The following is a 20,752-nucleotide window of genomic DNA, read 5'->3' on the forward strand; positions in this document are numbered from 1 at the left end:
TTGTGTATGAATAGTGCTTGGATGTTGAGATGGGATGTGATGAAATAATTTGAAAGATTTGTAAAACCAAACTAGGCCTTAGTATTCTTGGCAATGATGGTAAGTTTCATCCCTCTTTTTTATTAAAGACAATAACACCAATCTACAAAGGTTGAAGCATTTGTAGGAACAATACTAGTGGTTTTTGGGTACTGAAACTAGTCTTTTGTGTTATTGTTTTGATTTTTTTTTTGCCTTCTCTATGCCGTTCTTCAATTTGTTGATCTAGCTTTCGGACATGGTGGTCTGAATCTTACTTTCCACTAAAAATTCAAGAGAAAAGGAGAGGGCTAATGGAAGGGAAGCACCTTGAGCGAATGATAATGGAAGGGAATTGTTAAAAGCTCAACCATTGATCCAAAAATTTTAGGACTGTTAGATAATAATTTAGTTAAACTTTTAACTCTCAGGATTATAACATTCCACCACGCTTTTTGAATCCAACGTCCACTGCGACCCACTCTATCGACATTGACCTGGTAGTAGTTCTTTCCCTTATGGCGACTTCACTCATTTATTAATATTCAATAACTTAATACTATGTCTATATATAGTACAAATGCATTTTAATCCAAGCGTATAGGTCGTCCCTTTCGTGACTTGAACTCGTGACGTAGTCCTTGTTTTGATGTAAATTATTAAAGACCCAACTATTGATTCAAAAGTCTTAAAAATATTAGATATTAATTTTGTTAAATTTTTAACCCTCAGGATCATAGCAGGAAACACCTTGATTCCAAATTCTAACAATATTCACCCTAATGATAAAGGGAGGATGAAAGGTTCTTGACCTCTCTGGAATTTCTTTTTAGAAATGATATTTGTATTCGTAGAGTGCGAAAGTGCCGTACAATTCTTTTTAAAAAAATAAATAAATACGGAATCATGTGAAAATATAATTTTAATAGTAGACTCTATTTTTTTTCAAAACGATTGCGCAGCACACTCTTCGACTATATGTAACATTACTCTTTTATTTTTAAACATTTATAGAAGTTTTAATCCTGTGGTTCTCGGTATACAAAGAAAACAGCATAAGGCTGATGTGTCAGCCTTCCATCGGATGGTGTAACCATCCCATACGCACCACGTCCGTTTTTAAGATTTTCTCTTATGATTGACCGAGGACTCTTCCTCTCGAGTCCTCAGCGTCTCTGGCCAACAAACAGAACCTACTCTGCGGAGAACGCCGGAGAGACAGAGAGAGTGAGAGATAGACCCCGGGGCGGGGTTAGGCTCTGATTGAACTCTGAATCTGAAGTTGGCTTATCGAATATAAGTAAGAGGGTTGATGATGGGTATAAGGATGGCGATTAAGGAATTGTGGAACGCTCTGCAGTTCATTTGCTCCGTAGAATTCTGGAGAATGTCAGTGTTTTGGACGCTCTCTCTCCTCTTCTCCTATTGCCGCTTATTGCTTGCTCCCAAATCCAAGTCCTACCCACGTTGTCCCCCTGCAACTCCTATCAATAACAAGCCCGTCTGCATTATCACCGGCGTAATTCCATATTCGTATTTTTCTCCCGACCTGATGGATTTACTCGTTACTTTTTGTGTGATTGTTGTTTAGCTTTTTGCTGCAGGCTACATCTGGGCTGGGTAAGGCCGCTGCTTATGCTCTTTCAAAGGAAGGTTTCTGCGTTGTTCTGGGTACTTTGCCCTTCTCATTCTTTGACATTTTGGTTAGCTTAGCGTAGCTGCTCACACGAAGTATAATCGGATGACATGTTCAACCCAAAAAAACACGTGCCTATTTTGAGTTTCCTGTGCCTATTTTGAGTTTCCTTATATTTAAACCATTCAAGCATGCTTCGTCTTTGATTTACAACCAAAGTTTTTACGAGACTTGCTTAATGCTTTCGTGTTCTGACACACAAGGTTTCGTTTTGTGTTGTAAACAAACTTGTTACGGGACACGACTTCTTGTCTGTTGATAGTTTGACACTGTGAGATCTCTGAACATATAATTTATTTTGATGTTTTGAGTAATGTAAATGGATATCCAAATCACAATTGTTTTCTTTGGATCATGAGAGAAACATTTTGCTCTATTTTTAAGCAAGGAGCGAGTTTTATTTGACAAGTTTAACAGCGTGTAGCTGAATTAATTCTGTCTGCAGTTGGACGGTCCTCTGATTTGTTATTGAAGGTATAACTTCTATATTAACTTTATTGTTTAACATGCCTCCTCCATCTCAAGCCTTTTCTTACATTTTCTCTTACTGGTTGTGTGACAGACTGTTCTTGAGATAACAAGTTCGAATAAAGATGCCCAGCTCAAAGCTTTTCAGGTTGACATATCATCTTTCCAGTCAATATTGAACTTCAACCGCTCCCTTCAGCAGTGGCTTTCAGATACAAAAATGCATTCTTCAGTCCAATTATTGATTAACAATGCTGGGATACTAGCAACATCGTATAGACTTACAGCTGAAGGCTATGATCAGTAAATATCTACACCTGCTATTTATTTTTAATGGACTTTGGCTGCTTTCCTGAAACAAGAATTGTTTATGATAAGCCCATGCTAATATGATTGGACTAGTGGACCATATGCCCCGCCAAGTTGGATGAGTTTCTTGCTGTTGATTTGTCTAATTTGATCTAATTTGCATAAGTTGCTTGGTGAGCTCGGCGCCCCTTTTTTTATGAGATAAATAAGCAACATTACCGTGCTCAATTAAACTTGACCTTCATGGAATTGAGATCCAAAAGATTTCGTGGAAGTCTTTTTTGTTCTTTCTTTTGTATTTTAATCTTCAGTATCATATCCTTTTCTGTTTCAGAAAATGTGTGTTTTCTTTGTGCTATTTTTTCAGCATATTCTGGTTTTATATGCATCTTATCTCATCAGAAATTGTTGAAGAAAATATCTTATTCATTTTAGTGCCTGGTGCTACATCCCGGTTCTCTGTCTGGATGCAGAATCCTGGGTTGTTCAATGATAAGTTTACCTGTGATTTCCAGGATGATGGCTACAAACTACATTGGTGCATTCTGTCTGGCCAAACTTCTACTTCCACTCCTCATAAACAGTCCTGTTCCTTCCCGGATTGTGAATGTTACATCCTTTACGCATCGAAGTGGTAATATTGATTGCTGTTTGCGTATGCAAAATATTTTCCAGTGAACAATTAGTGGCAATTTTTAGTCTTTAAAAGAACTATCTTTATTAGGAAGAAAACTTTGTAATTGCTGTCTGTTACTACTTGCTTAACCTTGTAGAAGAATGTTAGTGCCCAAAATTTTCTGACTCGTTGATGTGTCAAAGAGGCCACCAAGCTTAGGTTGTAAAGTTCCATCAATGTGGCAAACCAATGTTATATGTTAACTCACTAACAAATGATTGTTTTCCTGCCCTGAAAGTAGAAAAAGAAGAGTGCATATTGATGGTCCATCAAGATAAGATATTCTGTGATAACAGTGCTTGAGTGCATAATGATCATCCATCAAAGTAGGATATGTTGTGATGAGAGTGCTTGCGGTATTATATTTTCCACACAATGCTTGATACATTTGGAATGTTAACATATTATATGATAAAACATTTTGTTAATTCGTTCTTCTTCAGTTTTTAATATGCAGGTTGACAAGGAAACTGTCACTGGGAAGAGCTTCTTGAGACGAAAACAATACCCATGTGCTCGTATTTATGAGTACTCCAAATGTAAGTTATAAGGCCCCATCAGATATGCCGTATCACTTTTTATCTGAATCCTAACATGCTCACTTGATTGTCTGTTGTAGTATGCCTACTGCTGTTCTCTTATGAGCTTCACCACCAACTTCGTTTGATGGAAAAACCTCATCAGGTCTCTGTCATGTATGTGATTACAAATTTCTTCTGTTATTTTTCATTTTTTTGGGGCTTTGTATATATTTGAAAACATAATATATTGAATTAATAATTATGGGAAAATTTATTTGATTTTAATTTTTGGAATACATCTTTGATATTTTCTGGTCTTCATGCATTGAAACTAGCATTTTTTTCCTATCTACATCTGTCTTCTGACTCTCTGTAGATAGATTTTTTTTTTTTTTTTTATAAGAAAATATTTTATTGATATCGAAATAGGCATAACCTAAGTACACAGGAAGTATATAAGAGATTACACCTACTTAGGAACTAGAAAGGGATACAAGGAACTGTAGATAGAACTTATTGTTTGTCATTCTCTTACAACTCACATTTTTTTCTTTCGTTATGCTAATGCAACCTATTCTCATCAGCCATAGTTAAGAATTTCTAGCTTTATGCTGTCATCCATCATACTAATCAAGATCCTTTTATTAATGATAGTTTCTGCTTCATTTCTGTTTCTTATCTGTTTGATTTGTAGTGCTACGGATCCTGGAGCAGTGGAAACCAATATTATGCGTGAAGTTCCTTCATGTCTTTCCCATGTAGCTTTTATGGTCTTGAAAATTCTGGGCCTTTTGCAATCACCTGAAAAAGGCATCAGCTCTATCATTGATGCAGCCCTTGCCCCACCAGTGAGTTTTACACGCACCAATTTTTGTTTCTTCTTTAAATGAATGTTGAGATTCTTCAATAGAAAAAATATGTTGTCATTAATTATTTATATCTTTATAAGTTAATTAAACCTTATGTGCCTATTTTTTCATGCATCAGTCCAAGCCGGTATTTGTGTAAGCTATTTAATTGTGCTCCCGATAAAAAAAATTTAATTGTGCTGCCAAAGCAATAACTATTTCCAGAATTTGGCATACTAGGGTGTAATATTACCACAGCTATAAAGGAGCACTTGCATATTTTCATAGAGGCTCTTTCTTTAGTAAGATTAAGTGACTTGGGCTCTGGTCAAACAGGCAGGCCTCTTTTCTTTCTTTTCTTTTATTAAAGTCAAAAAGGGAAAATTTTGGGTTTGAGAAGTTTAAAAACGCTTGGGCTTAAATATACAAGTATATTATAAAAAGGGGAAATTGACATTTCACTGTTACTTTTTATATCTTGAACATTTAGGTTAATGAGAATTGATGTGATGACCTTTAAGAGTCATTCTTTCTTGGTTCTGATCATGCAGCCCTTGTTGTTTAGGGCAAGTATGGATTGCATTTTATTTTTTTAGTTTTTACATGAGAGATCCAAAATAAGATTGGCAATGACAGGCTGTTGAGCACTTATATATAGCGGTGAAGATTTCAGTTACTGTGCATGTTTTCTTGAGTTACATTAGTCAGACAGTCAGTAGAAAGCTCTTGATGAGTGTTGACATTATTGTACCTCTCTTGAGGTTGAGAACTTCTGAGTTGGGTATGATTCTCCATTTCTCCTTGCATGCAGCATTAGCATAGACATTTTCCGGAACTGTATTGGAATTGGATCTTGGTGTACTTTCAGCAAAAATTTGTTATCCAAGTCATGTGTAGATTACTGAGCTAACTGGTTTACTTGTTTTTTTTTTTTTTCAGGACAAATCTGGGGTATACTTTTTTGGTGGAAAGGGTAGAACTCTCAACTCTTCGGTGCTGTCGCACAACGCAGAACTTGCACAAGAGCTTTGGACTACTTCATGTGATCTATTTTTGCAGTCTCAGCTTGTTGTCGAGCCAATTTCCACTTGAGTACTGGATTGCAATAGGGAGCAATCTCTTCATCAACCAAAAGAAAAGAGAATGGGTGTTCCTTCAGTGTCAGTGAAATGTTACCAAGTGAAGTGGGTTGATGGCCTGTTCCTCGAGATGTGTTCTCAATTATTTTGCTTCATGGATGTTTTGTTAAATGCAATGCGAACTTGTTCTCATGAAATCTTTGTCAATGCTACGTTGGTAGTGAGAATATTTGAAAAGTGTTGAGAATGTTTATGAATAGTTATGAATAGAAAATGAAGTGAGTTTGTGAGTCCCATTGAGAATATTTTGAGTTGTTTAGATGTATAAAGTATGTTGAGTTGTTGATTTTTGGATAGATAATTGAAAAATGTGTATGTCCCATCAATGATTGATTTTTTTTTTAATGATAATTTTATTTATATATAATAGTGATAAATATTATAGTGATTTTATTTTTTATTTATATATAATAGTAATAAATATTATAATGATTTTATTATATATAATAATGATAAATGTTATAGTGATTTTATTTTTTATTTATATATGATAGTGATAAATATTATAATGATTTTATTTATAATAGTGATAAATATTATCGTGATTTTATTTTTTATTTATATTTAATAGTGATAAATATTATAGTGATTTTATTTTATATAATAGTGATAAATATTATAGTGATTTTATTTTTTATTTATATATAATAGTGATAAATATTATAGAATGTTTGTGAATAGTTATGAGTAGAGATTCAAGTGAGTTTGTGGATCCCATTGAGAGTATTTTGAGTTGTTTAGATGTATGAAGTATGTTGAGTTGTTGACTTTTGGATAGATAATTGAAAAAGGTATGGGTTTCATCAATGATTGATTTTTTTTAATGATAATTTTATTTATATATAATAGTGATAAATATTATAGTAAAAAGACTTTGGTACGAAAATGATTTCATTATATTTAGCATGTAAAATATTTTTATCTATACAAAAATACTTGAAAAATGTTGATATACTTTACTACCCAAATGTAGGAGGCTAAAGAGACATGAAAAAAGTCCGAACAGTCAGGAAAATGGTCATTGGTTTCTGCCCCAAAAGAGTATTGAGTGTCAAAACGAATTTATATTTTTTAGTAATTCATATTTACATGATGCCATCTCTGATGTGAATTCAAATAATAGCAACTGAATGAAGCTCTATTTTGTTTTCCCACTTCTTGTTTTGATTTTGTAATTTCTTTCTATTTTCGTACCAGTGGTTGTTTTGAATATATATACTCTATTATAATAAGTGGCTATCTAATTGTGAATAGTAATTTTTGTTATTTTTTCGTTAATTTTTTTTTATTTTTTCATTAAGTCCGTTAAGTCTTGTTTTACCAAAATGCCTTTAAAACCCTTTATCATTTGACATGTAGCTCTCTTGTAGAATTTAATGAAAGATCATATTTTACCAAAAGATCTTTAAGACCCTTGACCATTTTACGTGCAGCTCTCTTGTAGAATTTAATGAATGATCATATTTTACCAAAATGCCCTTAATAGACCTGCAGCGCACATGAATTGATGTCTTTTTTTCATATCTTTTTTGTTTTGACGGTGTACTCATTCTCCTTTCCTTATGTTTCAATTTTTTTAAATAAAAAATTAATAATATTTTATTATTATATAGAGAGTAAATAGATAATTCAATATGGATGCAGACAGACCAATGCTCATACTCTGCTGAAGTTTAGATTTTTTTAATCTTTATTTTTAATCTTTCTTTAACCTTGTATTTTTTTTTTCCGGACAAATAAGCTACTGATTTTTTCACATTTTTTTTAATTAAATTATTATGTCAGGTTCACTCCAAGACTAACACACTTGTGACCGTTCCCTAATATGTATATATATATATATATATATATATATACATATATAATTGCTTTGCAGCCAAATATTTTGAATTAGATCACCATGTTTGCTTAAACATTTTCTCTCTATTAATGCAGGTTGCAACAACATTACACAATCAAACACTTTTTGATGAAATCCCAAGGGGTTGCCTAAGTGGTGAAGGCTTTGATCTTGAGATATCACTTTCTTCAAAATCTAATGTTCAATACTTCATGGATGCAAACAATTATTTGTGATCACACATTCGGTTAAAAAGTCAGCGATTTAACCAGTTCCGTGTAAGGAAACTTTTAAGAGTGCAGTGTACCGGACCGGGATTTACTTTGCAGGAGTAGGTCTGAAGAGCCCTGCCTTGCAGAGACTCTCTGACATAAAAAAAAAAAAAATTATATAGCTAATTCATTTGCAAACGCTAACTTATGTGAGCGGATCAAAATTTTGAAGTCTTTATCCGAATGCTAAGATCAGACTAAAATAGACATAGACACATATACAAAGGTTTACGACACTTGGTGAGATTATTCATTGAGTGAAGATATTAGAAAGTCTACCATATAGGTTTTACAAACAATTAAAGCTATATTTATTAGAAAAATAATTGGGTCTAGAAAGAACCATTTAGATGAAATTCCGTTTATTGTAAGATAAAGTTAATAAATTTATAATTCCTCACTTGGCAAGACATGATTGCCACCAGCTAATCAAGTTATAATTGCCGCATGCCATTTTATGATTCATCCACATGATTTTTATTTTATTAATCTTGATGGGCGTTAAAACAGATAGAAGATCTTATTTCTAACAAATACGTAGCTCAGAGGATTATTAATTAAAAAAAAATACACAAGATGCTATAAGAAAATAGGCCTAAGCAAAGAAAGTCTTTCAAATGGATTTGAAAAAGTGTAAGATTTACTATTAAAAATCAATTTTTGTTTTTCATGTAAATTTTATATTTACTCACTTTTTCAAATGGATTGCACGACCCTTTTGCACGAACTAATAAATGAGAATAGCCGTCCGTCGATAATGGAATGAAAAGTGTACAATGATATAATTTTTTTTTTATAAAAATAAATTTATAAATTAATATAATTAGAAATTCTATTTACAGTCTTGAGTGGTGAGTCGGGGACTGCAGTCTCATTGATAAATGATGGACTGTATGGACTTATATGAGTAGTTTCCATTTAGAGACTGTATGTAGACTAACTCAATTTAATATAATATATTAGATGGTATTGACTTGATTCTAATTTCGTAAAATTATGGATAAAGTATTTTGCAAGCAAAAAATACTATATACAACTGTCTTGGGAAGCCTTTGGGAACAGTTGCCCATGTGAAGATGAAACACCCCGTTTCATTTGATGTCTCAAAACACACCGTTGCCCAACGTCTTCTCCACAAAGCCAACCCCTTCCCTTCATATTCTCCGTCCCCAATTGTCTTTACGAACCCATGAAGCCACCATAAAAAACCACTTCATCATCGCCACTTAGAGCAACCCCTTCTTGGCTGTGAGCTTAGCAAGGGAGATGGTCTAGCTCTTCTTCTTCTTTGACTTGGAGGTGATCGTGGTGAACATGGATGGAAAATTGGTGAGAGGCTCGGTTGGAATTCTGGAGATGGGTTGGTTTTCATTCTGTTATAGTTGGTGAAGCTCGGCCTCGTGTTTCTAGAAGTCAAGTGCCTAGGCATCTGCGAAGGAGACACTGTTGCCACCATAGCTGTTCTTCCTATGCCTTTTTTTTTTTACTTGAAGATTCATCTTATGTAGTACTGCCATAAAAGAAGTTTCATCGACTGATTCTGATTCTATACTTCAATATTTTGAAGGATGGGGACATGAACTCCTTTTAGAAAGATGGTGATTGCCCTTGTTGTACAGACCATAGAGGTCACTTGTTGTGCTCTGTAATTTCTATAACAAAATTCCAAGAGGAACACTTGAACAGAGGTTCGGTTAAGATGCTCTGCAGCTTAGAACCAGTGGACCAGGAAAGTTTCAGGGTCGAGTCCGAGGTTGTAGAAACAGGAGCAGAGTTCCCCATGTCCAAATGGTTCTTGATTAGCTTTGGATTTTGTTGACTCTTGAACACCTGTATATGACATCAGATCATGTGGTTCTTGAGGATTTATTTGTTCTGCTCGACCAAATTCATCATTGGTGCTCTTTTCTTTTTCCATTTCATTTTCTTCTACTTTCTCTACCTCTTGAATCTCCTGTTTCTTTGTTGCTTCAAGTTCAAGCCCCTTTTTACCAGCCTCCTTTTTGTAGGTTCACTAATCTCGGTCTCTTTACTTTCTTCATAAACTCTCTCTCCAGCAGTGTCTTTTCTGGGAATCTTTTCAACAATCTTAAGTCATTTCTGATGTCTCTTTCACCGTTTGGCAAAAATCTGAAATGGGTTTAGGATAAATATGTTAAAAATAAAATCTAAGAGATGGGCTTTTTTTTTTCTTGGTAGAGAAATGCTTCAATGTATCATGAATTTTGATTGTGCTCTAGTTGGCTATTGGGAAAAAGAAAATATCAGCTTTTTACTTTGGTTCTCGCTTCCTTCTTTCCCTTTTTCTTTGTTTGCTTTTTCCATTTGTAATTTTGTATTTTTTTTTCAATTCTGCTACAGGTACCCGCTGTTGGGCACCTATTGCAGAATCGGCTGAAGGTACAAAAAAAAAAAAAAAAGGTACAACTCTGTGTCACTTTGAACAAAGAACTCTGTGTCACTTTCTTCCACTTTAAGGTTTTAGGCAAAATACGCAGAAACAAGAAAAACCCTCCTCTATGGCCGAGGCTAAAAAGTACATCCTCATCGTCGACGGGAGCTTGATCTCAGACTTCAAGATCCTCTTCCCCATCCTCAAAACTAGAAGAACCGCTATTTTAGTATATGGGTTCGTGTTTGCTTTTGTTGCTTTCACTATTTTTTAGCCTTTAGTCCCTCGTCCAACTCTGCCTCTCTTTGGTTCATCAATATTTTTTGTGGTAGTAGTACGGGTTCAGTAAGTGACTCTTACAGATCTCAATTCTCTTTTATTTTCTCAAACTTCTTCTTGACAATTCATTCGCACAACAGCAAGTTGATAACTTTTCTTCTCCTCCACAAAATAGTACCTCTAGATCTAGTAATACCGTATCCCAATCCTAATCTCACTGAAGAACCTTCCACTATGAAAAACAATACTCAACATTCAGTCAATTCTGGTAAGGGTAAACTCCCAAACTCAAATCAATCTAAAATTATTGCTTTGGTGGCTGGCAATCACAGTGCAAGTCTGCTGGTGAATTCGACTCCTAATGTGGATAAAAAATCACTTCTTGTGAGAAATCAAACTCAAAGTTCAGAAAATTCTGATAAACTCAAAGTTTTGAAACCAAATGAAAGTCTTGTGAGAATTCCACTTCTTTGCTTTTCGTACTCTGTCTGGTTTTCAATTCATATCCATGGCAGCTATTATGAGTAGATCCTTGGGTCCTACCAATCGTTGATTGAAGAAACACCACCAATGGAGCACGACTTGGTCAGAAAATAGCGAAGACGAAGAAGATGAGAACCAATACCCATGAAGAACTTATCTTCATGTTTTGTCTTCGTGGTCTTCCGTGGGGAAGTTTGCTCCCGAAGTTGAAGTGTTGTGTTCTGTGAGAAGAAAATGTGAAAAAAAATGCAAAGAAGAAGATGAGAAGAAGATAAGAGGTGATTGAATTTGAACGAAACATTTTATTTTATTTTTACACGTGGTTAGACATGTACGATGGATATTTCTCCTAAGTGCAAATAGCTTTTATGTTTTTTTTTTTTTTTTTTCCCTCTTCCACGTTGGCCAGCTGGTTACCCCACGTTTACGCAGCCGGTTGTACCTAGCAGTTTTGATTCCGCGTGATGATCACGTGCTCCTCCCTACGAAGGGTTTTTCACTCTTTTGGTGTATCCTCTGCTGTGAGAGTGCGAGTCCCGGTGGCGGTGCAGTGCCAAAGCCCTAAACCCTAAGGAGAAGAAATAGTGAGTATTGAGCGGATCGGGAGGGAAGGAGTTGGTCTCGGAGCAGAGATGTGGTTCAGAGGCGGTGGAGCTTCTTGGACTAGTGGTGCTGGTATGCTTACTGCTACAACGTTCGTGCGGCATTTCTCGAGAAAACGCGCGGAGAATCTGAGGAAAATCAACCCCAAGGTGACTCGTCAAGAGGCCTCTTCCATTGCTCAAGACATCTACCATCTCATCAAGCAGAACGGTCCTCTCACTGTCTCCAATGCTTGGATTCACGTTCAGGTCCTCTTCTTTCCATTTCCATTCCTTAAAATATTTTATATTTATATATGAGTGCTGATATCATCTGTCTATTTGGGTAAAGGGGGTCGTTTGCCATGAAAAAAGTGTTGAAATACTTATACAACCATAATTGTTCTGTATAATTTGAAATATTTGTGGAATATACTTGGAGATGCAGAGATGTGTCCCACCTGTAAAACACCCTATACCAAAATCCATCCTCTCTGTCTCCTGAGTTATAGTTGAGATGCTTTAGTTAGGCAGACTAATTTTCTAAAAATGAAAGAATTCATACAAATATCAATTTTGTATTTTCTTGGGTTTTATTATCAGAAAATATCAATTAAATTCACTAGAACCACAAAAATTGTATGCCTTTGTAATCCCATCTGCTAGCATAGACAATCCAATCTCAAGCTATACTTTTATCACAAGCTTGTTCGTGAAACATTTATTTTAGACTTATTGACTTATTTAAGCTTGGTTTCATTCTTTACTGTCAATCATAAACATTTTTTTATTCCTTCTGAAGCTGAACCCAAGCTGTTCATGAATAATGATTCACCCGTTGTGCTAACTTTGTCTTTTACTACTGAACTTCACTTGTTTGAGTTCTCTTTCAATTTTCACATTCCTCCAATGTTAATCTAACATCAGTATGTATGTTTAATACTTTTGGATCTTATCTTACCATCAAGATTGATGTTTTCTTCCTTCTAGAGTAATGCTGATTGCTTTCTTTGGTCATTGTTATTTCTCTTCAAATTCCAAAGCCAAATTAAGACTTGCTCTTTTAGTGAAATACAAGTTAATATAGATTGGAAGGTTAACATATGTTGATGATTATGGCACGTCTAAATGCAGTTAAGTCTAATGAGATTTCTTATGAAAATTATATGCCTGTGCATTTGTAGACATGCCTTTCAATTAGTTCACCCCGCTTATGTTCATTGCAGGAATCCGGTATTAGTGGATTGAACAGCAAGACACACATGAAACTAATGCTCAAATGGATGAGGGGGAGGAAGATGCTGAAGCTATTCTGCAACCAAGTTGGTTCTAGCAAGAAATTTCTGCTGTCCACTTTGCCTGAAGAACCACAAACTGAACAGTTGAAACATCCCTCAGATCTGAAACTTCAGACTGAGAAGCCTTCCGTAAAGGGTAGAAAGAAAACTAGATAAAAATGTACGTTCCAGGGCCTTTCCTTTGGATTCCGCACACAAACGGGGGGAGCATACCCTTGTGATCCTTCATGACACAAATGGACATCTTTGATCTCCCGTGGTAGTTGTCTAAAACCATTTTGGCTAATAATATCTTATGCTTTTAAGTGCCGTCCAATTTGTCCCTTCCCTTCACTATGCATTTCAATCTAGTAAGGACTACCAAGATCCAGTCTGTTGATTATCATACTGTTGTAGGATTTAGAATCAAGAAATTGGATTATTGAATAATACTTGGGTGCGTATGTTATGAAATGCAGCATGATTAAATGTACATTTTGTATCTCTTCACTCAAGGTTTGTCCTACTTCTTTTCTAAGTTATTATTCATTTTTCACTCACCAAAAATGGGCAATGGAGGGAAGAATATACCTTTTCTATGTATTGCTAGATTTTGAAGACTTGAGATTTGCTCCGATTACTTATCTGAATTAGATGATTCAATTCGGATAGAGAGAACTACATCATGTCGAGCTTCCATCATATAATACTTTGTTGCAAACTTTATATCAATATTTTGGTTTTGCCAGGGCATTCTTCAAATGAAGCAGTCAAGGAGGCAACAATCCCATTCCCGTTGGAATTACCCTTAAATTCTTTCACTTAGATTTATTTTCCTCACACACACACACACACACGAACACACTTCCATTTCATCTTGCGAACAGAACCCTTATTGTAACTGTTGTAGGTCAGATTGAAAAGTTGAACAAATAATATAGAGATTGGATTTGTGTTCTTTACCCTCCAAGTGCTCCTTTGAATTATGCCTACCATTAAACAACATATCGGCTCTTACTTTTTCAACTTGATCCGGTGAGATCTTTACACAACGTCCTTATAAGTGGTCGGTGGAATTTTACCTCCACGAATTGGGCCACTCTTGGCGTTCCATCTTTTTCCTACCTATGGTAAGGGGAGCTGCCCTGATGGAATGAGGAATTTTTTCTCTTCCATTTTTTGCATTTTCATATGATATTTTTTAATTTTTTAAATAAAATTCTATTGGGTTATACATCATTGTGTAAATATAATATTTATTTTTGGCTTACCTTGGAACCACTATAATTAAAAAAAAAAAAAAACTAAAATATAAACTTTTATGCTAATTGAATATCAGACTTCCACATCAAACGTGTATTAATATGTTAATAAATAAGCTTATAACTAAAAAATTTCAAGCGAAAGATGAAAGAGAAATGATTTGTACAAATCTCAAATAGACAAGTCTCATGCAAGCTCTCGTAAAAGAGTGAACCCCACTTTAAAAAAGTATAAAAAAAAAACTATTATTTATTAATAAGATCTACTTTTTTATAAAAGACTTGTATGAAATTTATCTATTTGAAGATTCTACCTAGCATTATTGAAGATGAAATTTTCGTCGAAATTTATAATTTTTTTATGTTACAACATTTCGCTTTCAAATAAAAATAAGATCTCGATTGCTCTGGACATAGAGTATAATGAATATAATAAATGTTACATTGACTGTGTCTTAACTGGATCCTCAAAATATATATATATATATATATATATTATCTATTTTTTACTACCTCAATTATAGAATAACTTTATATAAATTTTTCTTTTCCTTGAAACCCCCTTTTAAATGAAGTGGAAAACTTATTCTAATCTCAAGGACGTCATTGCATGCCTCAGGGGTTGGCCTTCCCTTAAATTTTAAAACCAATCACTATCTCTAATGAAACAAACTTCATTTTGGCTTGCAATTAGGTTACCAAATATGAATAATAAGATAAATAATATTTATAGTTGTGGAATGCGTAAAAATAATAGTATAATACTACTTTAATCTTGACATTTACCTAAACTTTGAGGACGTCACAATCTATGTGGACCGAGTGCCCTTATGTTTTTTAAATAAAAGAATTTATATTCAACTCCTAAGATCTTATTTTTAAATACGATCTCCAAAGTCCAAACTTTAAACTATGAAAATTATTTTACTATTGCATTATCATAATTTTGATGATTTGGTCATCCTATTACAATATAGTATTGCTACTAAGTTATTTCAAACTTATCACTTAGATGACATTTTTAACGTGACACTACCACGTAGCGTCACGTGATTTTTTAAACAATAAAAAAAATATATATTCAAACCAAACAAAAGAGCATTTGAAAAATTAAAATACAAAAAGAAGAAGATTAGAATTCTAGGTTTCCTTTATATTTTTTGTATTTTTGTTTTTAATAAATCACATAATAGCACATGGTGATGCTATGTCAAGAGGGCTATCTGAATAGTAAATTTTTTAAATTCTAGGTTTTTGGCTTTTCTCTAAATTGTTTCACACCAGTCGGCTTGTAAAATTAATTAATTTGGTTTGATAGTTATCTTATCTTATATAATTATTATAATTTTTTTAATTTTTTATATAAAATATAATAAATAATTTATTTTTTTAAATCTTAAGATAAATATAATATTAAAAAATTATATTTTAATAATATTTTATTTAAATTTAAACTTTTATATGACTGTAACAAACGATTCTAAATGCTTGTAAAGTCTACGGATCCGAGTCGAATCTCTACCAATAAATAAAGATAATGAGAAAAGAGATTCATCCTTGTACAGATCATCAGTTCTGCTGACTTTTTGTCTTGCAGCTGGGGGTTGTGTTTTTGGAGTGCTATATATCTTTGAGAGTCTCTCACTTTTCGTGTTCTTCCCTCCATCAACCCCGGCAAGCCAACAGAATATATATCTTCGCTGCTCGTGTCCACGTACATCTCTGTTGCTTCTTTTTTTTGTGTGTTTATCAGCTTATGACAACATGAGTGATAATCGAATATCGAGAGTTTAAGATTTGAGTCGTTATAATATATTTACCCAAAGATGTCTCATTTTTTTCTGAGCTGATATTGAAAGTCGATCTCTTGTTTGATCAAAGGTAGGAACCTCGGTTTCTGCTCAGTTTGAGCTATATTTTGCAATTTTAAATGAGACCAAATTCTAATTTGATGATCTAAGAAATATCTATTAAAAATTATTAACACTTCTCAAGGCATCTCTTAAGACTGGTCATTTAAAAGCATTAGCCAGTGCCAGTTATATATAAATTGTGGACAAGAACAAGAACAAGCGTATAAAAAATGAAGGGAAAATATACAAATTAGACTAGATTATTATGATATGCGCATTATTTTTTATTTTGGGTCAGAGCCTTGGCTTTATAACCTTGATGGGTTTCTTTCTTCAATTATTTATTCCTTGGACAAACTGATGATTAATGATCGTTTAATTTTGTGCTAAACCGGCCAGTTAACAATGAGCTCCTCAAGTGCAAGTGCTGACTGCCTTGGATGGGCAGCAAGAGATGAGTCTGGAGTTCTATCACCATACAACTTCAGCCGCAGGTATGTTTATTTAATCCGATCGATGAGAGGACTGGTCTTGATCTGATCAGGGAATGAAAACAAGAAAAACCCTGCATGTAACATGCATCATAATCTTATATAAAGGCTGGTTATCCATGAATTTGAATACTGCCATTCATAATCAATCATCTTCAATGGGGCCATAGATAAAAACCATGCATTACGTTAATGGAAAGGATAGGCCATTAATTTCTACTTTTATGAAATGATCTCAGTACTTGAAACTTCTTTTCATGGTAGTTGGATTATTCAAAATCCGGAATATTATTTCAAAATCTGGAATATTAGTGACCCCGAGTGTTTCTTCTAATCTCATTAACATTGTCAACATGTCTAATTCTATACTCTATGCTTTGCTGATCAAATACAAATATCCGGTTTCATTTTTTGAGAAAGAATGTCTAATTCCGGTATGAGAGATTATAACTATGCAGCGTGCGCCAGATGTGACGATTCCTTTCTTGAAATATAGGCTGCATATATATGCAAGAAATATAAGAAAAAGAAAACTAATTGTGTCTGAAAGAACATGCGCCGTAACGTTCTATATACACACGGATTTTGTTGAGGTTTCTTTTATTGTCTTGGATCGATGTTCATGATGGATGAAGTAATTTGCTTAAATTAATATAAATTATTTGAAAAAATAAGCTGGAAGTTATGAATCTTAGATATGGATTTCTCATATCAGTTATTGATAATAATCATCCAATGCATGTATGCCTATCTATAAATTTTTTGAACTATGAGAGAAAATTAATTGAAATTTGCATCATGAATACATTTTGCTTGTTTTTCTCCTTTTTAACCAATGTTGGAAATCTTATCGATAATCAATGTTGGAAATCTTTCTCAGGACTCTTGGAGTTGACGATGTTTCAATAAGAATTACACACTGTGGAATTTGTTATTCTGATTTAATGTGGTCAAGGAATGGACATGGGGATTCGAAGTATCCTTTGGTGCCTGGGTAAGTGGACTAATTCATGTATACCATGAGTACGTAGTCTTAGGTTTCCTTGAACTAATGTATCTGTAATTGCATGCACACCAGACATGAGATTGTTGGAATTGTGAAAGTGGTCGGTTCCAATGTTCACCGCTTCAAAGTTGGTGACCATATTGGAGTGGGAACCTATGTCAACTCATGCAGGGATTGTGAGTATTGCAATGATGATGAAGAAGTTTATTGTGCAAAAGGAATGACACTCACTTTTAACGATGTGGATGCGGATGGTACTATTACAAAAGGAGGATATTCAAGTTATATTGTTGTGCATGAAAGGTAAGCTGTGTTCTCTGATGCTATTTCTCATATTTCATCTACTTGGGAAAAATAAGTTCAGACAAACTGGAGTTGACATGATAATGTGGAAGTTACTTGCCAATTTATATGACATTTATTTCATGGGGCATGGAAGTTCATGTTAATTTTGGTGACATAAGGCCATGGGTGTAGAAACACCTATTTCTCTCTATAAAAGACCTAATAGGAGGATTGAGGTAATTCCTTATAAAGTCAAGGATGAGTTTGTTTCTAAGCCGTGTGAGACTTTTCAACACGCCCCCCTCACGTGTGGGCCGGTATTTCCGGTACCATCATCGTGAGTAAGTCGCAGGAGCCCATCATCAGTCATATGTTAACCTGTTATGATACCATGTAGAAACACCGATTTCTCCCCATAAAATGCCTAATAAGAGGAGTGAGATAATTTCTTATAAAGTCCAGGATGAATTTGTTTCTAAGCAGTATGAGACTTCTCAACAATGGGATCTACACATTTTCAGAATTAATTGCCAATGACTGGACATAAGTTATGGAGGGTTATGAACATTTTCTTTATCAAGTAGGTCTGGCTGCTCAGCATTAATATATAGATCTGCTTTCTTGCGATTGTGTTTTTAGAGCTTGCATGCTTCTGGGAAGTGTATACAATTTGTAACCATGATTTCACTTATTAGATTGGCATTCGGGGAATTTGACAAGGTTTTAACACAAATTACGGATATCAATTTTGGTGTTGGAATACAGGTACTGCTTCAGCATACCTGACGACTATCCATTGGCTTCAGCAGCTCCTTTGCTTTGTGCTGGAATTACTGTGTATGCTCCCATGGTGCGCCACAAGATGAACCTGCAACCTGGTAAATCTTTAGGAGTGATTGGGCTTGGAGGTCTTGGTCACATGGCAGTGAAGTTTGGGAAGGCTTTTGGGTTGATTGTGACAGTTTTCAGCACTAGCTTATCAAAAAAAGAGGAAGCCCTGAGTTTACTTGGTGCAGACAGATTTGTGATCTCATCTGACCAAGAGCAGATGAAGGTAGAATTAGATAACCTTGTTGTAAAGCATCTGTTGCGTTGTTCACATTAGCAATATCGAAATCGATGACATATCCTGAGTGTTGTTGGATTGATGGTTGTCGTGATGTTTGCAGGCCCTGGCCAAGTCCCTTGACTTTATAGTCGACACGGCATCTGGTGATCACCCATTTGATCCATACATGTCGCTGTTGAAGATTGGTGGTGTTCTTGCTCTCGTGGGGTTCCCAAGTGAAGTCAAATTCAGCCCTGCAAGCCTAAATATTGGTACTTAAATAAGCTTTATGAAATTCATTTACTGCTTTATTTAGGCCTCGTTTAGTTTCACATATGGTCTCTGTTAAAGAATAATTCCACATTGACTTTGGACAAGGTCTTGGACATGTTTATAAGCAATGAGCAATCCTCTCTTATACAACCGGTTTTATGAGATGAGTTTGGCCCATGAATTTAATCATGGTATGAGAGCCTGCCACAGGACGAATGTGGGCCTACACTACTTACCCCGTGACAAGGACCAGAAAAAATACTAGCCTGCACGTGAGGGAGGGTGTTAAGGAATAATCCCACATTGACTTTGGACAAGGTCTTGGGCATGTTTATAAGCAGTGAGCAATCCTCTCTTATACAACCGGTTTTATGAGATGAGTTAGGCCCATGAATTTCATCAGTCTCAACCCATCTCATCTCAACATTTAAACACCATTCAAATACAAATACATTTCAATTAATTATCTAATCATTATAGCTAGCTTTTTCAACTTTCTAAATAAAATAAAAAAAATAATTCAACTTTTTAAAATCTCAAAACAAAAATAATATTAAAAATAATATTATAGTAATATTTTAATTTATAATATTTTTATTCAATTTTTTCTCACATTTCTCAAAACTCTATAAAACATTTTAATTCAAATAATCTCACTATTATTTACAAATTATCTCATTATTATTCACATATTTTTTATCTCATCTCATCTCATCTCATCGTTACAGACCAAACAATGTTAGTATATATTGTTATTATCATTCTAAATTTATGAAGTCAGTCGTATTACCCGCGTAACACCATTGAAACGACAGTCATTGATTGATATTGTTGTTCCATCAGCCATAAAAAATGATTAGTTTGACTGCCTGCCATGCCACATGCATGTATTATACTCGAGTGTTGCAAGTAGGAATCTGAGAGTTTTTAACATGTGTAATGAGCTGCATGAATTGAACTTTTGGCAGGAATGAGAACTGTTTCTGGTAGCATAACCGCTGGATTAAAAGTTACACAAGAAATGATAGACTTCTGTGCTGCTCGTAAAATTTACCCGATGATAGAAGTAATTCCAATTGAGTATGCAAACGAAGCTATCGAGAGGCTACTGAAGAGAGATGTGAAGTACCGGTTTGTGATTGATATTGAGAAATCCCTTAAATGAACTGCTGAAGATCAGATGAGGAATACTTCTTCTAAATGCATGGCTTAAAAGCCTACAGTGGCTAACTTTGATTAGGTTTTTGGGAATTTACTTGTTTATTAAAAGGCATTTGGGTTTGATCTTCTGTATTGTACAAGTGGGCAGCTAGCCTAATTGAAAATTCTATTGGGTTATACATCATTGTGTAAATATAATATTTATTTTTGGCTTACCTTGGAACCACTTTAATTAAAAAAAAAAAACCAAAATATAAACTTTTATGCTAATTGAATATCAGACTTCCACATGATCAAACGTGTATTAATATGTTAATAAACAAGCTTATAACTAAAAAATTTCAAGCGAAAGATGAAACATAAATGATTTGTACATATCTCAAATAGACAAGCCTTATGCATGTTCTTGTAAAAAAATAAAACCCACCTTAAAAAAGTATAAAAAATAAGATCTAGAGTATAATAAATATAATAAATGTTACATTGACTGTGTCTTAACTGGATCCTTAATAAATATATATATATTTATATTTTATGTATTTTTTACTACCTCAATTATAGAATAACTTTATAT

At 34.2% G+C, this 20,752-nt stretch overlaps 3 protein-coding genes across 4 annotated transcripts; all 3 read left to right on the forward strand.

The window, feature by feature from the left end:
* The first annotated feature begins 1,166 nt into the window (after positions 1-1,166).
* Positions 1,167-5,918, forward strand: LOC109009043 (short-chain dehydrogenase TIC 32, chloroplastic). 2 transcript variants are annotated; one of them, XM_018989379.2, is made up of 9 exons: positions 1,167-1,537; positions 1,623-1,689; positions 2,160-2,188; positions 2,277-2,485; positions 3,007-3,125; positions 3,611-3,706; positions 3,787-3,862; positions 4,383-4,536; positions 5,476-5,918. In XM_018989379.2, exons 1-9 carry the CDS (start codon positions 1,331-1,333, stop codon positions 5,626-5,628), a joined length of 1,110 nt encoding a protein of 369 aa, XP_018844924.2. In that variant the 5' UTR covers positions 1,167-1,330; the 3' UTR covers positions 5,629-5,918. The 2 variants fall into 2 exon arrangements, with proteins under 2 accessions (XP_018844924.2, XP_018844925.1); XM_018989380.2 differs by having other exon boundaries at positions 1,177-1,537; positions 2,132-2,188.
* Positions 5,919-11,426: 5,508 nt separating this feature from the next.
* LOC108992387 lies at positions 11,427-13,309 on the forward strand. The gene is made up of 2 exons (XM_018966945.2): positions 11,427-11,792; positions 12,749-13,309. Exons 1-2 carry the CDS (start codon positions 11,574-11,576, stop codon positions 12,974-12,976), a joined length of 447 nt encoding a protein of 148 aa, XP_018822490.1. The 5' UTR covers positions 11,427-11,573; the 3' UTR covers positions 12,977-13,309.
* A 3,010-nt stretch (positions 13,310-16,319) lies between these two features.
* Positions 16,320-20,185, forward strand: LOC108992463 (probable cinnamyl alcohol dehydrogenase 1). The gene is made up of 6 exons (XM_035685763.1): positions 16,320-16,408; positions 17,286-17,399; positions 17,484-17,714; positions 18,462-18,750; positions 18,866-19,016; positions 19,986-20,185. Exons 1-6 carry the CDS (start codon positions 16,320-16,322, stop codon positions 20,180-20,182), a joined length of 1,071 nt encoding a protein of 356 aa, XP_035541656.1. The 3' UTR covers positions 20,183-20,185.
* The last annotated feature ends 567 nt before the right edge of the window (positions 20,186-20,752 follow it).

This window comes from Juglans regia, chromosome 2 (assembly GCF_001411555.2).
Source record: "Juglans regia cultivar Chandler chromosome 2, Walnut 2.0, whole genome shotgun sequence".
Taxonomy (NCBI): Eukaryota; Viridiplantae; Streptophyta; class Magnoliopsida; order Fagales; family Juglandaceae; genus Juglans; species Juglans regia.

Excerpts from the sequence above, each read along its gene's own strand:
- LOC108992387 (XM_018966945.2), top strand. The coding sequence starts at position 11,574 with ATGTGGTTCAGAGGCGGTGGAGCTTCTTGGACTAGTGGTGCTGGTATG. Across the intron at positions 11,793-12,748 it reads ATGCTTGGATTCACGTTCAG|GAATCCGGTATTAGTGGATT; the intron begins GTCCTCTTCTTT and ends TGTTCATTGCAG.
- LOC109009043 (XM_018989379.2), top strand. The coding sequence starts at position 1,331 with ATGATGGGTATAAGGATGGCGATTAAGGAATTGTGGAACGCTCTGCAG. Across the intron at positions 2,486-3,006 it reads ACAGCTGAAGGCTATGATCA|GATGATGGCTACAAACTACA; the intron begins GTAAATATCTAC and ends TGTGATTTCCAG. Across the intron at positions 3,707-3,786 it reads TATTTATGAGTACTCCAAAT|TATGCCTACTGCTGTTCTCT; the intron begins GTAAGTTATAAG and ends TGTCTGTTGTAG.
- LOC108992463 (XM_035685763.1), top strand. The coding sequence starts at position 16,320 with ATGAGCTCCTCAAGTGCAAGTGCTGACTGCCTTGGATGGGCAGCAAGA. Across the intron at positions 16,409-17,285 it reads CCATACAACTTCAGCCGCAG|GACTCTTGGAGTTGACGATG; the intron begins GTATGTTTATTT and ends AATCTTTCTCAG. Across the intron at positions 17,715-18,461 it reads TATATTGTTGTGCATGAAAG|GTACTGCTTCAGCATACCTG; the intron begins GTAAGCTGTGTT and ends GTTGGAATACAG.